Source organism: Lupinus angustifolius, chromosome LG17 (genome assembly GCF_001865875.1).
Source record: "Lupinus angustifolius cultivar Tanjil chromosome LG17, LupAngTanjil_v1.0, whole genome shotgun sequence".
In the NCBI taxonomy this organism is placed as follows: Eukaryota; Viridiplantae; Streptophyta; class Magnoliopsida; order Fabales; family Fabaceae; genus Lupinus; species Lupinus angustifolius.
Genome location: NC_032025.1, coordinates 6,678,569 through 6,694,626, shown reverse-complemented (window position 1 = coordinate 6,694,626; position 16,058 = coordinate 6,678,569). Strand labels below are relative to the sequence as shown.

Sequence of the window (16,058 nt, the reverse complement as noted above, 5' to 3'; positions counted from 1 at the left end):
ATTTATTTCAAAACTGTTTAACTTTTAACAAGATCTATGAAAGTTAAGTAAACACTAAAAACTTAATTGCCAAAAGGCAACAAATATTCACATGAAATCTAGTAAATCTCCCATTATCCATTCGAGATTTTGAGACCCAAAAATACAAACCCACAAGGAAATGCATTTATATCCAAATTTCATCTTTGCAATATCACAACATTGAAACATAATATACAAAAGAAAAACTGCATCACACATACTTGAATACAAGCAATACAATTTTCAAGGCACTCTTAACACTAGAAACTTGAGATGCTATAAGAAATATTTAAAAAACAAACAAAGATTTAACCATGTTTCTTTCCAGAGAGGCTGAAAGAGCTAACTTTCATAGGAGTTGCCACCACCAAAGGAGCTTCTGGAGAGTCACTAGCAGCAAACTTGTCATGCATGAACCGTGATTCCACAATTGACTCATCCTTCAATACTATCTTATAACAGTAACAACTCTTCAACCCTTGTTGATTCCTGTAACATTCATGAGCACTGTTCTTTACCTGCTGAAAGTCCCATATCACACTAAACTTGCCCACAGTCGCAACAAGGTGGCGTTCTTGTTTACCGCTCTCAGTGACCTGAAAGAAAAACAAACGTGAGATCCTCGTGCACTACAAGCAAGCCTTCGGGTTTTCAACCACTCAAGTATCTAATTAATTTACATGGAACTATGCAACATGGGAAAAGCACGGAATTTTTCTATATAGAGGTTCATAAGGAAGCTATCATACCTACATTATTTGCTTTTTACTCCAGTCTTTTTCTACCCACTTTAACAGTGTAAACATAGGAGAAGATTTTGAATCATTATAATAACTCAATTGCTGAACCTGCCAAAGCTACGTCATACGCTCTATCCAGGTGATCCTATACTTGCTTACACGATTCCCTTAATCTTGCATCCTTTTTGTCAATTTTTCAAATATCCTTCATTACTAATCTACCCAAGTACCTATTATCATTTCAACAATTCAACCCACCAATCTTTGTTCAATCTACCAATTGAATGTCTTGTACCACCAGACCACTTCCATGATAATTTAGTTCAAAATATTCTCTATTATGGATGACAATAACTCCACGATATCATTTTTCATCAATAGCTAAATCCAAAGTATACAGCTTCATACATAGAAGTAAAGGAAAGTGTACAAACCCTAAAGCAAGCATATCAGAACAATAGAAAATAAAATAGTTGATCCAGAGGAGGGATGCAGGCATGGACTAAATTTCTTTCTACTAATTGATAGTATTTCTGTTAGGAGTTTTCGTATACCAATCAAACCCTTAAGCAAAAAGTTTACTTAATTTCTTTTAAAGAAAGACATACACAGAAATGGCATATACAATGAAACTCTCGGGAATCAAGCTGTTGCAATTTCAATGTTATTTCTTGGCAGGGACCATTCACTAATGTGTAACTTCGTAAACAACTAAACATTGTCAAGTTAACCAAAAACTAAAGGAACAGAAGGCATTTCTAAATGTAGATACGAAGAAGCTCAATGCACATAGATGAATGACAAACCTTATTTTGGCACAAATTATGGTAAGAAACCTATAGTACCAGGAGGAACAATAGCCTCATAACAAAAATAAAGCCAAACAAAATTTGCTCTAGTGAGCAGTGATGAGGTTTTAAAATACAGTCCAAAACCGAAATTGAAACCATGACATTATGGATTTTGCGATCTCCGTATCGCAACCACGATTGTGACCGATGAATTATGTAGGTATAAAAATTCAAAAATTTTCCACAATTGTGGTCAACACGATGTTAATGCAACTACAACCACACTCAAACCATGGATGGTATTTTAATCACAAAACATTCAATTTGATGAATTAGGTAGGTACGAACAAAAGGTTTTCCCGAATAATAGGATACAAGAAAAAAGCTAGACTAACAAAAATCAAACCAAGGCAATTAATTAAATACAATGTAGTTGAAGATGATGCATAGCTTGACATATATAAGTAGTCACATGAAAGATGCAACATGAATGTGTACTAAGATCATATTATAAATATAAAGCAATGTAAGTCTAGCAATAATGGAAAAAATTGATTACCCATGAAAAATGGCCACCATGAAACTTATTGTTTGCGCCAGCCAAATGCGAATCCAGAGGAGTCAACTTCAACAGCCTGGGAGCAGGAATCCTGTTTCCCATACGACCACTAAATCCAGTCTTTGTTTTCCCATCTTTATCGGTAAACAAGGTACAAATCAGTACCAAATAAGTATCAGTGGTGCCCAACACCCATTTCCCATCATAAGTAACATCAACATGAGTAATCGGGGAACCAAGTCCCGGGAAAGCAGTCTTAGCTTGCCTCATCGATGTCTTCGAATACAGCCTTATCTTGCCATCGAGCGAACCAACCACAATCGAACCATCTCCAGTAGTAGCAAAGCACTGAAAATTAGTCCCTCTTGAAAATTGATGCCCTTGGGTCCAGTGCAACACAGGCGAATTCGACATCGCCAGACTCTGAACCATTCCCTTCCTCTCCCTCATATCCCATTGACAAAGCCTATTATCGTCCAACCCCAAAAACGTCGATTCGGAAGGATCCAACTGCGATCCTTTAGTATCATTTGTAATATCCCTCATCGTAACATCAACACCATCCTTCTCAAACTTCCACTCACTCACAATCTTCCCGGTCTCGATATCGAGCTGGTGAAGCTTCGAACCATGTGGCTTTCCTTCACTCATTGGACTCATAAGCATCATATTCGTCTCTGCCCTCATCAACAGAGCCTTATTCGGAGTATGTTCTCCCAAATTCGAAAACTTCCCACCCCCACTATTGAATTTCACAGCAACACCCTTCCCATGAATACCACGTTCGAAATTCCGGTACACATGAACACCAGTGTCATTTACCAAAAAACTGTTATCAAGAGCACCTAAACTCAAACTATGAACCCCTCCATTCGCAGCTTCTTCGAATTCCTCCATCAAATTCTCCCTATCCCTAATCGGCGTCTTCGCCTTTTCCGACGAAAAATCATCAGCATCTTCCCACATTGAATCATCAGCAGCTTCAGGCTTCACCCATCCGATAAACTCCTTGCCATAAACCTTAACCTTGTTCTCTTCAGTAGCTTCGAGATTGTACACGTTCTCGAAAATGCAATCCTGAAATTCAGTAATGAATTTCCGATAAGCTTCATCAGTGGGGAATTTAAGAGCCCATACGCCATTGGAGACGAAATCAACGCGACGTTGATCCCCAAACATCTTCAATTGTATCTCGGTTGAAACCCTAGCACGAACCGTGGACCCAACCTTGAGAACGTAAAATGAATCGGTTTCATCGTCGTTTTGGTCTTCGTCGTCGTCGTTTTTGACGAAAGAGTAGGAAGTGTGTTTATCAGAGAGGATCCACTTGGCGTTAGGAGCGTTACCACCGATGTGGAGGTAAAGCTTGACGGCGTTAACAGGAAGAGGGGTAGTTTGGGAATTGGTGTATTTGAGTTTAAGAGCTTTGAGTTTTGCGTCGATATCATCGAGGTGAGGTTTGGAAACGGTGTTAGTTTGAGCGTCTTCGTAGTGTTCTTGTTCTTCTTCGTAATCGGAATCGGAGTCGGTGACTTCGAGGCCTTCACGGCTCTGTGATGTACCCATGAGATTCAAATTCAGAGGAATTGAGGATTTGATTGATTAATTGAAGAAGGAGTTAAAAAGATCAGGGAAATGATTTTGATTTTTCGAATGTAAAGGATTCAGTTAACGCTTTTATAGCACTATATAATACGGGTTACTTGGGCAATAAGACACATGCTGCTGCTGCTCTCGTTATTTTAATTCATCATCTTTTCTTTCAATAAGTTATAAGTAACTAATCTTTCAAACACTTTCAAATTAATCTTGAAGGTGGATTTTGAAGAAGAATGAAGGGAAATGAAAGACTTGAAAGTTATTCTACAAATCATTTCATGAGTCTCAAGATTTTTATTTATTTTTCTTTTCTTCCAAAATCAAACTCACAAATTAATTCTTCAAAAATTGGATTACCTGTTTGATCTTTCAAAATATTCCGAGAATCCAACATCTCTTACATTATCAGATCAAGAATCTATTTGGACATGTTGCTAATAGTTTTTGTTTTTTGTACCACAAAAAATATTCTTGTATGATATTAGTAAACAACTAATCACATTTAGAATTATATTACTATTATTTTTTTTCCTATAAATTAGATCTTATATAATTATTCTTTTGGAGGTATGATAGAACCTTACATCATTATAGACAAATGTCCTAGTTTTTATTTTTTCATTTGTTCAATGGAAAAATAATAATTAATATTATTTTATTTTATAAATAAAAATTCAGTAAGGGCACGTGTGGAATGCAAATAACCTTTTGCCGCAGCTTCTGCAGTTTTGCATCAGGGATCCAAACGCGACCCCAACACTGAAGCGTATTCCTTCATTTTCATTTGTTACCTTATCTACGAAGTAATTATGAATTAATTAACTAAATTATAAAATTTAAAAAGTGCGTTAAATTCACGCAAACAAATTATTAATAGAAAAATCCGCGTTAGATTTACGCTTGAATTAGACAGCGCTCAATTTATTTATAATTTTATTTTACCCACACAAAAACTTGTTCATTAGCTACGTGTGGAGCTAGAGTACATTGATTTTTTTGTGTTTGTTCTCACAGGTATCCTCACATTGAAGACAATCATGTTCGAATCGAAAACATTCATTGATATGTGAGTTAACTCTTCCAACAAATATTTTTTCATTCACAAGGCTCGAACACAAAATATTGCTTAAAGGGAATCAAGCAAGCATCCACATGTACAGAGTACACTGACTTGATGGTTAATTGTAATGGAAATTAGGCTTCTTGATTATATGTAGTCCATCAATGCCCCTCTCATACCCTATTGTTTGGTCAAAATTATATTTCCGATTCTATCCTCATTCATTAATGATATACTACATTTATTCCTATTTAATTGTATTTTAAAATTGTAGTATGCAAATAAAGAAATATAATTAGTTTGTTTAAGTACATTAATTTTTTAAAATATTTTATTGATTTGTATTTTATAAAGCTATAATAATTATAGTCATTCATTTTGGCAAATTATATCTCTTATTAATTATGTAGGAAACGACTCAAACGAGGTACTATAATTTTTTTATATAAATAAAAACAAGTTTGTTTTTTTAAAGAGACGTATAATGCTAAAGGAGGTAGTATAATTTTTTATATTAATTAATTCTATTTTTATTATATGTTTTAGGAAATAAATATTGGTGTTTTAGTTAAAATGTAATATTTTTAGTCTCTTAATATTTGTGCATTAAACTTAAGTAACAAAAGATATAGAATAAAGAGAGCAGGATGTGTCATTTGTTTCAAATGATGGATATTATTTCCCCAAAACCACATTCCCGGATATTATTGGAAAATGTCTAACTATATTAAAAATATAATTGGTCATGACTCATAATGGATTGGAACATTACTTAAAATTCAATTGGAAGTTTGATAATTAAGTGAGGACAGCCTAGAATCACTTATCCGAAAGATTTTTAACATCAAAATCACGTAACAATTGTTGAAGAATGGTTTTCTCCTTCTTATAGAACAAATCTCTTGATTATTTTGGGGGGTTTTGCCAAAACAATTAAGAATAATAGTGAAGTGTCTTCATTTTATCTCAAGTTTTGGTACTACCAAAAGTATATGGTAATCCTAAATGTAATTTAACAATAAAATGTTTCATTATCATATTGCTTATTTATTTATGCAAAAGGGAAGTATTCCTATTACCCTTAAAATAGTTGAAGATGGTAGTTGTCACCCTATATAATTTTCTAGATGTAGTCCAAAGAAAAATGAAAGGCATTATTACATTATTTATATAGATTAAGTGCTTCCTTTTGTTAAAGCCAAAGATCATCTTTGATATTTTTAATTAATTTTGTTTGGCATCCTCCTCAAAGTTTGTGTGATTATGTTTATTTAATTATTTTATGATTTGTGCAAAATATCCATTTTATCCTTGAGATCGACATCAGCAAATATGTCCATGTCCAATCAATTGTGTATAAAACTAGGGATTGATGTTTTAACAATTTTAGAAACTAAATTAAGTAATTGGATTAATTCAAAAAAAATCACATTAATGTTTTACTAACTTTAATACACTTAATTGGGCTTGAATCCTTTAGGAATATGACGTCCAATATAAGACCATGAAGCCCAGAATATTTTTTGATATAGTTTTAAAAATAAGGTTAAATATGTTTTTTAGTTCCTCTAGGTCACACTAATTTTTGTCCTGTGTTTTGGAAAATTTAGAACTAAATATATTTTGACTTATTTATTACGGTTTTAGTGTAACTTTTTAAAATATTATTAGAGTAGTACATTTTTTACTAAACTCGTGATACAACGCATAAAACTCTTTTTCTTCTTGAAATCGTGGATATCATCCACAATTTCACATTTTCTCTATCCTAAAGGTATGGATGATACCCATAACTTCACTTTTTTCATTTTCTCTCCCCTAAAGTTGCTGATGGTATCCACAACTTCACTTTTTCCATTTTCTCTTTCCTAAAATCGTGGTTGTGAAACTTGAGTTGTGTGTTGTAATGGATACTATTCACGAGTACTATATACTATAAACCATATATATCACTCCCCACTAGAACCATAAAACACACTAAAACATCCTCTCTCCCTTATTCTTTTCTCATAATCTTCTTTTCTTCTTCCTAATCATTTGTTTCTCTTCTTTTCTTATCTTCAAGGTAACTATATTACTTCGATAAGTACAAGTATTATTATTTTGAATACTACAATATTTATAATTTTTTCTTTGATGTAGATGACTATCATAAGAGATATTGTTAGTGATTTTAGTGATGAAGATGACATTGAGTTATGTAGTAAGTTTAATGGGGAGGAGGACGTTGTTGAGATTAATAGTAGTAAAACAAACGATAACATAATATATGTTGCTCCGTCATGTTTTTTTCGTGATACTAATTCTTAGGTTGGTCGTGACTATCGACCAAGATCAACTACTTTAAGGAATAAATATGATTTACTTGTTGGGATGCAATTTGAGTCTAAAGAAGCAACAATAGACTTCAAGACAAATATGTATCTAGTTCTATATGGAGTGGTGAAGAAGTTACATTATGTATTAGATACAACTTCTCGCAATCTTTTCCTTCTGAACGAGTGTTGCAACTTATTCGCAACACTACTATCGCCAACATATTGGATATCAGAGGAGCTGACATCAACAACCATATCTTAACAATAATGGTAGAGAGATGGAGGCCAAAGACACACACTTTCCATTTCCCTAATGGAGAGTGCACGATCACATTAGAAGATGTTGCATATCAGCTTGGAATTCTCATTGACGGGAAAGCTGTTAATGGAGACACCAATTTAGATTGAGGAGATCTTTGTCTTCAGTTGTTAGGTGTTACCCCAACATATAGTTAGAAATAACGGGGCAAATGGTACAACTTTCTTGGCTCAAGAACATCTACCAAGAACTTCCATAAGATGCTGATGAGGAAGTGGTAGAACAATATGCTAGAGCTTTCATTCTCAGAATGATAGGAGGATTCTTAATGCCAGATACATCTAGCTCTCGAGTCCACCTTAAGTATCTACCTTTGCTATATGATCTAATAGAGACATTCGAATACAATTGAGGATCAACTGTATTGGCTTGTCTATATTGAGGACTCTGTCGAGCAGCAACAGTTAAGGAACAAAAAGAGTTTAGGATGCATGTTACTACTATAATCATGGGTATACAACCACATCTCTGATATTTCCTAAGCACATGTGCCATTGACTTGTTTTGCAACAGTCGAATGACATGCTGTCGATCGCGTCATGAGACAATTTGGGTTACAACAACCTATTCCACAAGAACCACCAAACTTCGACAAACTCCACAAAATGGACTTACATGGCAAGAACGATTACAATTGGCCACAAAAACATGAAGTTTGGATTCAAATGTGGGATAGTCGAGAACTGTGTGTGGTCAACGGTATTCCAAATATTGAATCCTTGTATCACTACTCACAATATATGTAGTGATATTTACAAATTACAAGAAAATATAACTCGTCAGGTGGTGCATATTCTATTGGAGCATTAAGTTTTTTAAATCCATATTCTTTTTTTTTAATTTTGATGACAACCTCAAGGGGCTGCCTTTGATTTGAGGATCGTTTTAGCTTGAAGTCTTTTACTTGTTATAGTCCAATTCAGTTTTGAGTAAAAACTAGGGTTTTTAGGTTGTTTTGGTTCGGTTTGGGGCTTTTTTGATTTGGTTAGGTTATGATGTAGTCTAGGTTAAGTGTTTAAGGTATAGGGTAGTTTGTGTTTGTGGGGGATTCTTGGTTTAGGTGGGTGGTATGTTAAGGGCCACGACTTGTGTATGTAGAGTAGGTATTAGGGTTGTTTGGGTGAAGTAATGTGTGTAGGTTTGATTCAAGGTTGGAGTATGTGTTTTAGGGTTAGTTTGGTCTCGGTTGGGATGTATGTGTTTAAGATTGTCTCGATTTGGGAAGTGGGAAGGTGTAGGAGAAATTGTGATTGTTTGGTAAGGAAGAAGGTGGAAAAGGAATGAAAGGGGAAATCGCCACAAACATGAAAGCTTGATAAGCTATGAGGTTCGCCACAAGTAAGGAAACTTGACAAGAACTTGTTGATGGTGGCCACGACTAACCTAAGGGTTTTAGGAGAACTTGCTCAACTAAAAAACACAAATTTTAATCCAAAATAAACTTAACTTCATTAATTGATATCCGAAAACATAAATAGGCAAAAGGCTACCATGAAAATAGACTAAGTCTTAATTAACTTGGATAAAAAACTTAGGCTAAAACAAATATGAAATAAAGAGATAAAAGTACTAATTAAAACATGTAGATAAAATCCTAAATAATGTAATTCGGTGGAGATCTTTGTTGGTTGAGTTGTTGTTGCCTTGATCAAGTCTTGATCTATTTGAAGATTCACAAGCCTCTTTTGACTTGAAAGACCCCACAGTTTGGACCATAATGAGTCATGGCTTGATCCTTGGTTTCATGGAAGGTTGGAGGTGAATGGGTTGATGAGAATTGGTTCATATTTGGTCGAGTCTTAGGCTGGTCTTGGGGTCACACGAATTTGGCCTTGATATCTTGCATTTGAATAAATAAACTATTTTATCTCCAACATTATCTTCAATCCCTTGATTCATGGTGGTCAAATATGTTAGTTGAAAATTATATCTTTGCTTTATCTTCTGGCCAGATTTGTTGTGCATCAAATAATTTTCTCTCTATTTTCATGCTAACCGAATCCTCATGTTGGTTGGAGAAGATTTGATTATGTCATTTGAATTTTCATGGCTCTAGATTCAAATGCCACACGCGTAGCTTGATGGTAAAGTTTTTTTACATGCCATCTTCCTTGTCTTGATGGATGCCTTGTAAGAAAATGATTATGCCTTGCCACGTGAAAAGCTTGCTCTTGAACCTAGGTGAACTACTTGGTCATGAATATGAACCATGTTACAAATAAATCTCAACCCATATTACACGAATTAAATACTAAAATACTTGAATGAAAATAAACCTAAGACTATATGAGAATGCAATCTCATTTATTTGATTCAATGAAAATAAAATAAACCTAAGTTGAAATGTAACCTAATGACATAAATGTCATTCCTTCATGTAATCTCCAGGGACAATTGAGTATTTTGAGACCTTAAATGGTCCTGGTTTAGCTTTGGCCTTTGTTAGAGGCCCTTCATGAGATCTCTTGCCCTTGGAATCAAAGGCTGCCCTAGGAGGGTTTACATCAAATTTATATTCATTTCATTCAAAACTAATAGTTTAACTTTGCAAACGAACTTATTGAAAAAATAACTGATCCTCAAGCGTACAACAATCCATACAAACAATCGATTACATCCATTTTGTGTGTAAAGAATTAGTAAAGACATTAGCAAAGTTAAATCCAACAGCCTTCAACATTTCCTGACCTAGAGCTCCTTCTGCTCAACATTTCAATATGTATGCAAACGAGTCTAAACCTCAACATCAAAGTTCTAGTCATACAAAGGTTTAGTCATAGACACAAGTACCACCACCTTATCTTCACATAGAATAATCTTATGGAGCTTTCACAATATTTCCAACTACCTACGATATGTGACAAAATTCTCAATTTCAAGGATATCTACCATCAATATTTGCTACAAGTTCAAACACCCCAATGTCAGCATATGGGTCACAAGAATTTTACCGTCCTACTGCCATCACAAGAAGAACAAAGCAGTATTCATGGTAATGAAGATAGTTATTATGAAGGTGATGAGGAGGAAGAGGAGCAAAACCTTAGAAGAGTTTTTCCACCATGCAGAAGAAGGTCATCCCATGTGACACTTCATCACATCATAAATGTCAATGAGAATATGAATTTAATTTCTATATTTGTATTTTCAATATTTCCAATTTCTATTTTTTTAATTTCTGTGTTTATAATCTTTATGTTTTTATATAAATGTTTTTTCATGTCATTCTTTTTTATTTAATTAATATTAATCATATAAGTAGTAATGAAATAAAAATAAAATATGAATAAAAAATTCTAAATTAATAAAACTCATGCAACCCTAAAAACCCATCCAAAATCTCTATAAACATTAAGTAAACACAGCTTGAAGTATGCATCAGATTAGGACAAAAAATAAGGACTCGTGGACCAGGAATACAATTTTAGGAGAGAGAAAAAATAAGGGGTAAAAATCGTGGGCCCCATCCACTATTTTAGGAAGAGAAATTGAAAAAAGTGAAGTTGTGGATACCATCCACAACTTTAGGAGAGAGAAAAAATGAAATTGTGGATTATGTCCATGATTTCAAGAGGGAAAAAATATTATACGTTATATCCACGAGTTCTGTGAAAACTTCAGTAATATTTTAAAAAGTTATGATGAAACTGTAATAAATAAGTCAAAATACATTAGTTATGTAAATTTTCATCATCAAAAAACTAAATACTTAAAAAAGAAAACAGAGAGACTAAAGCTAATGCATTTTTTTTTACTACATTTATGAATTGAGATGATTTTAGTCCATGTATTTTTTTATTTTTAGGATGTTAACATTTTCTATCTATAGTTAACAACGAAAACGAAAAATTAATACCAACCTAAAATAAAAGTATTAAATACTTAAAAAACAGAGATTAAAATTAACACGTCCTATAAACATATGGGCTAATTTTTTTAAGCAACAAAAAATAACATGTTAGTATCTATAAAAGGGGAAATAAACATGAATTACAAAAAAAGAAAAAAAGAAAAGAAATGCATGAATTACATTCAATCTTAATTTTCATATTTTCAAGAGAAACCACCAATGGGTGTACATGACCAATTCAAGGCATACTATGTCTATCTTTTAGGACAGCCTAGGGACATGTCAACCCTTCAGAACCGTGCCATGTAACACACCACCATCTCTTTCTCATTCTCCTCCATTTTCAACAAAACAAATAGAAAAAAGAGCTTTCCAATTCCCATAGGTTCAGGTGGAGTAGTGGCTTCAGATAATATGAGCCCCTCCATCTTCCTCCTATGGCTTATCACTATTCCTTGTCTTGCCCTCTCTAACTTAGCTAATTCTAGCCCTCTTGGTATATACAAAACTATGTATTTATAGACACATGCCTCAAATTAATTAAACTCAAAATCATAATCCATGCAATACCAATCTTTGGAATATTTCATCATGGATTTCATTAGTTTTGATCATATAGTAATGAATTAAGGTTTTCTTTAACATGCATGCTGCTCATGCACATAATGTAATAATTATTACTGAGAGATTTAGGATTTGTTTGTGAGTTGAGTTTTGGAGGAAAAATATGGATAATAGAAGGTTTTGAGTTATCTTACAAGTGCATTTTATGCTATCAAGTTTTCTCTTTCTCTTCCTCCCTTAACTCACAAACAGACCCTTAAGGAATGATTATTGGGTATAAATTTCCAACCATAGGTATCCCTAGATAGACCAAAAGGTAAAGGGTTAGTGACTCTTATTAGGAGGGGTAACCACACATCCTCAAATATATTAGTTCATTATCAATAAGGTGATTGGATATCATTAGTTATACAAAAAAATTAAACATTTGACATGTTGTAAAGCATGTCAGGGTAAAAATTAGTGCCTATAATAAATGTTTATTTGAATGTGCATATGATAGAAACTTGTTACCTAAGAAATTTCCTGCATTTAATCAGTAGCACCAATTAGTGCATATAACAGTTTGTAACATGAGCCATTTGTGCATACATGCAGGGTACTTCATAGACTGTGGGGGCACCAAAGAGGTAAAGGTGGACAATATTTTATACACTCCTGATGAGAGCTACATCAGTGTTGGAAACACTACTACTATCAATGAACCTAACATCTTGCCCACCTTGACCACCCTGCGTTACTTTCCAGACGCATCGGCGAAAAAATATTGCTATTCTTTGCCTGTGATCAAAGGCAGCAAATACATTGTGAAGACTATATACTATTATGGAGGTTTTGATGGAGGAAAGCAGCCTCCAGTGTTTGATCAAGTCATTGAAGGGACAAGATGGAGTATTGTGAACACTACAGAGGATTATGCTAAAGGGCTTAGTTCTTACTATGAGGTTGTTGTAAAGTCCTTTGGGAAGACGTTGAGTGTGTGTTTGGCTAAGAATGCAGACACAGGTAGTTCAAGCCCTTTCATTTCAGCTTTGGAGGTGAAGAGCTTGGATGATTCTTTGTATAATCCTATTGATTTTACCAAGTATGCCCTTGTAACTGTTGCAAGGCATACATTTGGAGGTGATCATATCATAAGGTAAAAATATATCAAACATATGCAAAGTCTTTTTAAGCAGAGGAACTCTTAGATACTTTTAAAGTAGAGAAATTTCTTACTTTATAGTAATAAACTTGATACATTAACATTTTTATATGAGATATCAGAGTAAGGGCTTGGTGATATTGCTGAAAATGTTACTTCATACAGATTAACATTTGTATGCTATAGCAGAAAATGTAAGGGTTTGGTGATATTGCAGAAAATGTTACTTTATACACATTAACATATATATGCTATAGCAGAAAATGTGAAATTATTTTTGACAAGATGAGATTTCTGATCATTTGGATGTGTATATGTGAACCTAGTTACCCAGACGACAAATTCGACCGAATGTGGCAACCATTTAAGGATCAGAATCCTGCTGTGGGAAGCCATTCAAATGTAACTTCTTCAGACTTTTGGAACCTCCCCCCAGCTATAGCATTCACTAATGGAATTACAACTAGTAGGGGAAAGACACTTGAAATTCAGTGGCCACATGTGTCCCTTCCAAGCACTTATTATTACATTTCCCTTTATTTTCAAGACAACAGAAGTCCAAGCCCTTATAGTTGGAGAGTCTTTAATGTTTCTATTAATGATCATACCTTTTTCACCGGCCTTAATGCCTCGGCTAAGGGTGTCACAGTTTATTCTTCACAATGGCCACTTTCTGGTCTAACCAAATTAACCATGACCCCTGCTGCTGGGGAACCTGTTGGACCTGTGATCAATGCTGGAGAGATTTTTCAGATTCTGCCTATTAGTGGCAGGACTCAGACTAAAGATGGTAACTTAATATAATCTTACTAACTTTGCAATTTCTTTGACAAAATTATAATCATAAAGCTACTTGTTTGAATAATTCAGTTGTTTATGGCTATGCTTAGTAATTGCAATGATGGATTTCGCTAGAAGCATTCGGAATCCACCTTCCGATTGGAATGGCGATCCTTGCCTACCTAAAGGAAATTCATGGACTGGAGTTTCATGCTCTCAGCATGATCTTGTTGCCCGAGTCACCACAGTGTAAGTTCACTTATAAATTACATTTGAGTTATATGGAGTGAAATATAAAGTCTCACATTTGTCATACAATATTCATATATCTACGAGAACCGAATTGTAGTATTCAACTGACTACAATTTGATTCTACAAGACATTCATAAGGCTGTATACTGCTTCATTCATAGCAAAATAGGAATGGAAAAATGAATCTCATAACAATTGTCAACCTTTTGTAGTAGTATATCCTTGATGTTTAATACATATTTTGATTGTTTTTTTATATGTGAAGGAATTTAACTAATGTTGGGCTAGATGGGTCACTTCCTGCAACCATTGGCAATCTCACTTCACTTGTTCATCTGTATGGAATCTAAACCTTTTTATTTCGAAATCCTAAATAATTCATATTTCCTTTTTCTTACTGATAAATCATACTCTACTTTGTAAATATTTAATTACAGTTGGCTTGGAGGAAATAAAATTTCTGGCACACTACCTGACATGAGTGGATTGCACGAGTTACAAACTTTGTATGTAGCCTACAAAATGTCTCAGCTTACATTATTCTTAATCTATGTGGTTTTCTTAAATAATTGTCCATTGTAACATGATTTTTACACCCTTTTGTCTTCAATCTTTGTTAAAATCAGACACTTGGAGAATAACAAGCTTGAAGGACCAATTCCTCCATCACTAAAGAAACTCCCAAAATTGCATGAAATGTAAGATTTTGCTATTTCATTACAAAAACTGAACACTGCAATGCTTTCCCTCTTTGTTCTATCAAGTCTCAATTAAGTTGATATATATATATATATATATATATATATATATGTATATATATAATTCCTCATTCCTCACTTGACTTAACAGAAATCTTCAAAATAACAATCTTCAAGTGTAAGTTCCCAAAAGCTAAAGTGGGGTGAAAGTATAAGTAAGTGCAGAACTGTACTTTTGTTTCTTTGCTACTTATAACTCAATACTTGGTTAGTTCCTTGAAGCTAAATTTCATATACTAACTGATAATTGTCTCTGTCTGTTTTTGGTTCTAGGTTGGCTCAAGAAATTTTTGATATTAATCATAGAATGTTGGGGAAGTGACTGAAAATGATACAGAGTTGGCGCCAAATATCAATTCAATTGATTCTTTATGGCATTGTTGTCGAGCATCATATTGTAAACCAGAACTATATGACATACATTATAAATTAATAATGAGTATAGAAAAGAAATTCAATATACATTAGAGTCATGGTTGCCTTTGTTTGAAAGGACTTCCTTAAGGAATAAACACAAATAAGTTTTTAATACAAAACTACATACACCACTTTTAAATGTACCATTTGTTGGAGAAAGAAAGTGCCACTGCACTTAGAAGAAGAAAACAGAATATGAAGGTGTGTTGCAGAAACAGAAGAGAAAGAATGAGAGTGAATTAAGTATGGGTTAGTTAGAGATAAGAGAAGAAATGATTCAATGAATTACACTCCATGTATATTGATTATCAATCAATTGTTCAACAAAGCTATTTATAAGTAACAAAACTAACAAAACTGATTTTTGAATACTTTCCTAAAATAGAAACCAACTAACTACCCATTCTAACACTCCCCCTTAATTCTAAATCATTCATTACAAGCAAATCACAGTCAGCAACTTCCTTAACATTCTAAATCTATCAACTTTGACAGATTTTGTCAAAATATCAGCAACTTGAAATTCAGTTTTACAATACTTCAAACAAATCTTCCCTTTCTCTACTTGACTTCTAAGAAAATGATACTTCCTCTCTATATGCTTGCTCTTTCCATGACCAACTGGATTCTTTGCCAAGTTAATTGTTGACTTGTTGTCAATAGCAAGTTCAACAATACCTTCAAAGCCAATCATCAACTCATCTAGCAGAGAACTCAACCATAATGCTTGACAAGCAGCATGACAAACATCAACATATTCAGCTTCACAAGTAGAGAGAGCAACAATTTCTTGCTTCTTTGAACACCAAGATATAGGAGAGCCACATAGCATGAACACATAGCCCATTGTACTCTTTCTCTCAACCAAATCACCAGACCAATCTG

General features: G+C 33.8%; 2 protein-coding genes across 2 annotated transcripts; one reads left to right on the top strand and one right to left on the bottom strand.

Annotated features, from left to right (window-relative positions):
• Positions 140-3,769, bottom strand: LOC109331572 (protein CYPRO4). The gene is made up of 2 exons (XM_019566157.1): positions 2,112-3,769; positions 140-617 (listed from the first exon to the last, which is right to left on the bottom strand). Exons 1-2 carry the CDS (start codon positions 3,675-3,677, stop codon positions 330-332), a joined length of 1,854 nt encoding a protein of 617 aa, XP_019421702.1. The 5' UTR covers positions 3,678-3,769; the 3' UTR covers positions 140-329.
• On the top strand, positions 11,583-14,700 carry LOC109330739 (probable LRR receptor-like serine/threonine-protein kinase At1g51810). Its single transcript, XM_019565021.1, has 7 exons — positions 11,583-11,753; positions 12,419-12,959; positions 13,292-13,755; positions 13,856-13,994; positions 14,264-14,335; positions 14,436-14,504; positions 14,625-14,700. The coding sequence occupies exons 1-7, from the start codon at positions 11,672-11,674 to the stop codon at positions 14,698-14,700; spliced, it is 1,443 nt and encodes a 480-aa protein (XP_019420566.1). The 5' UTR covers positions 11,583-11,671.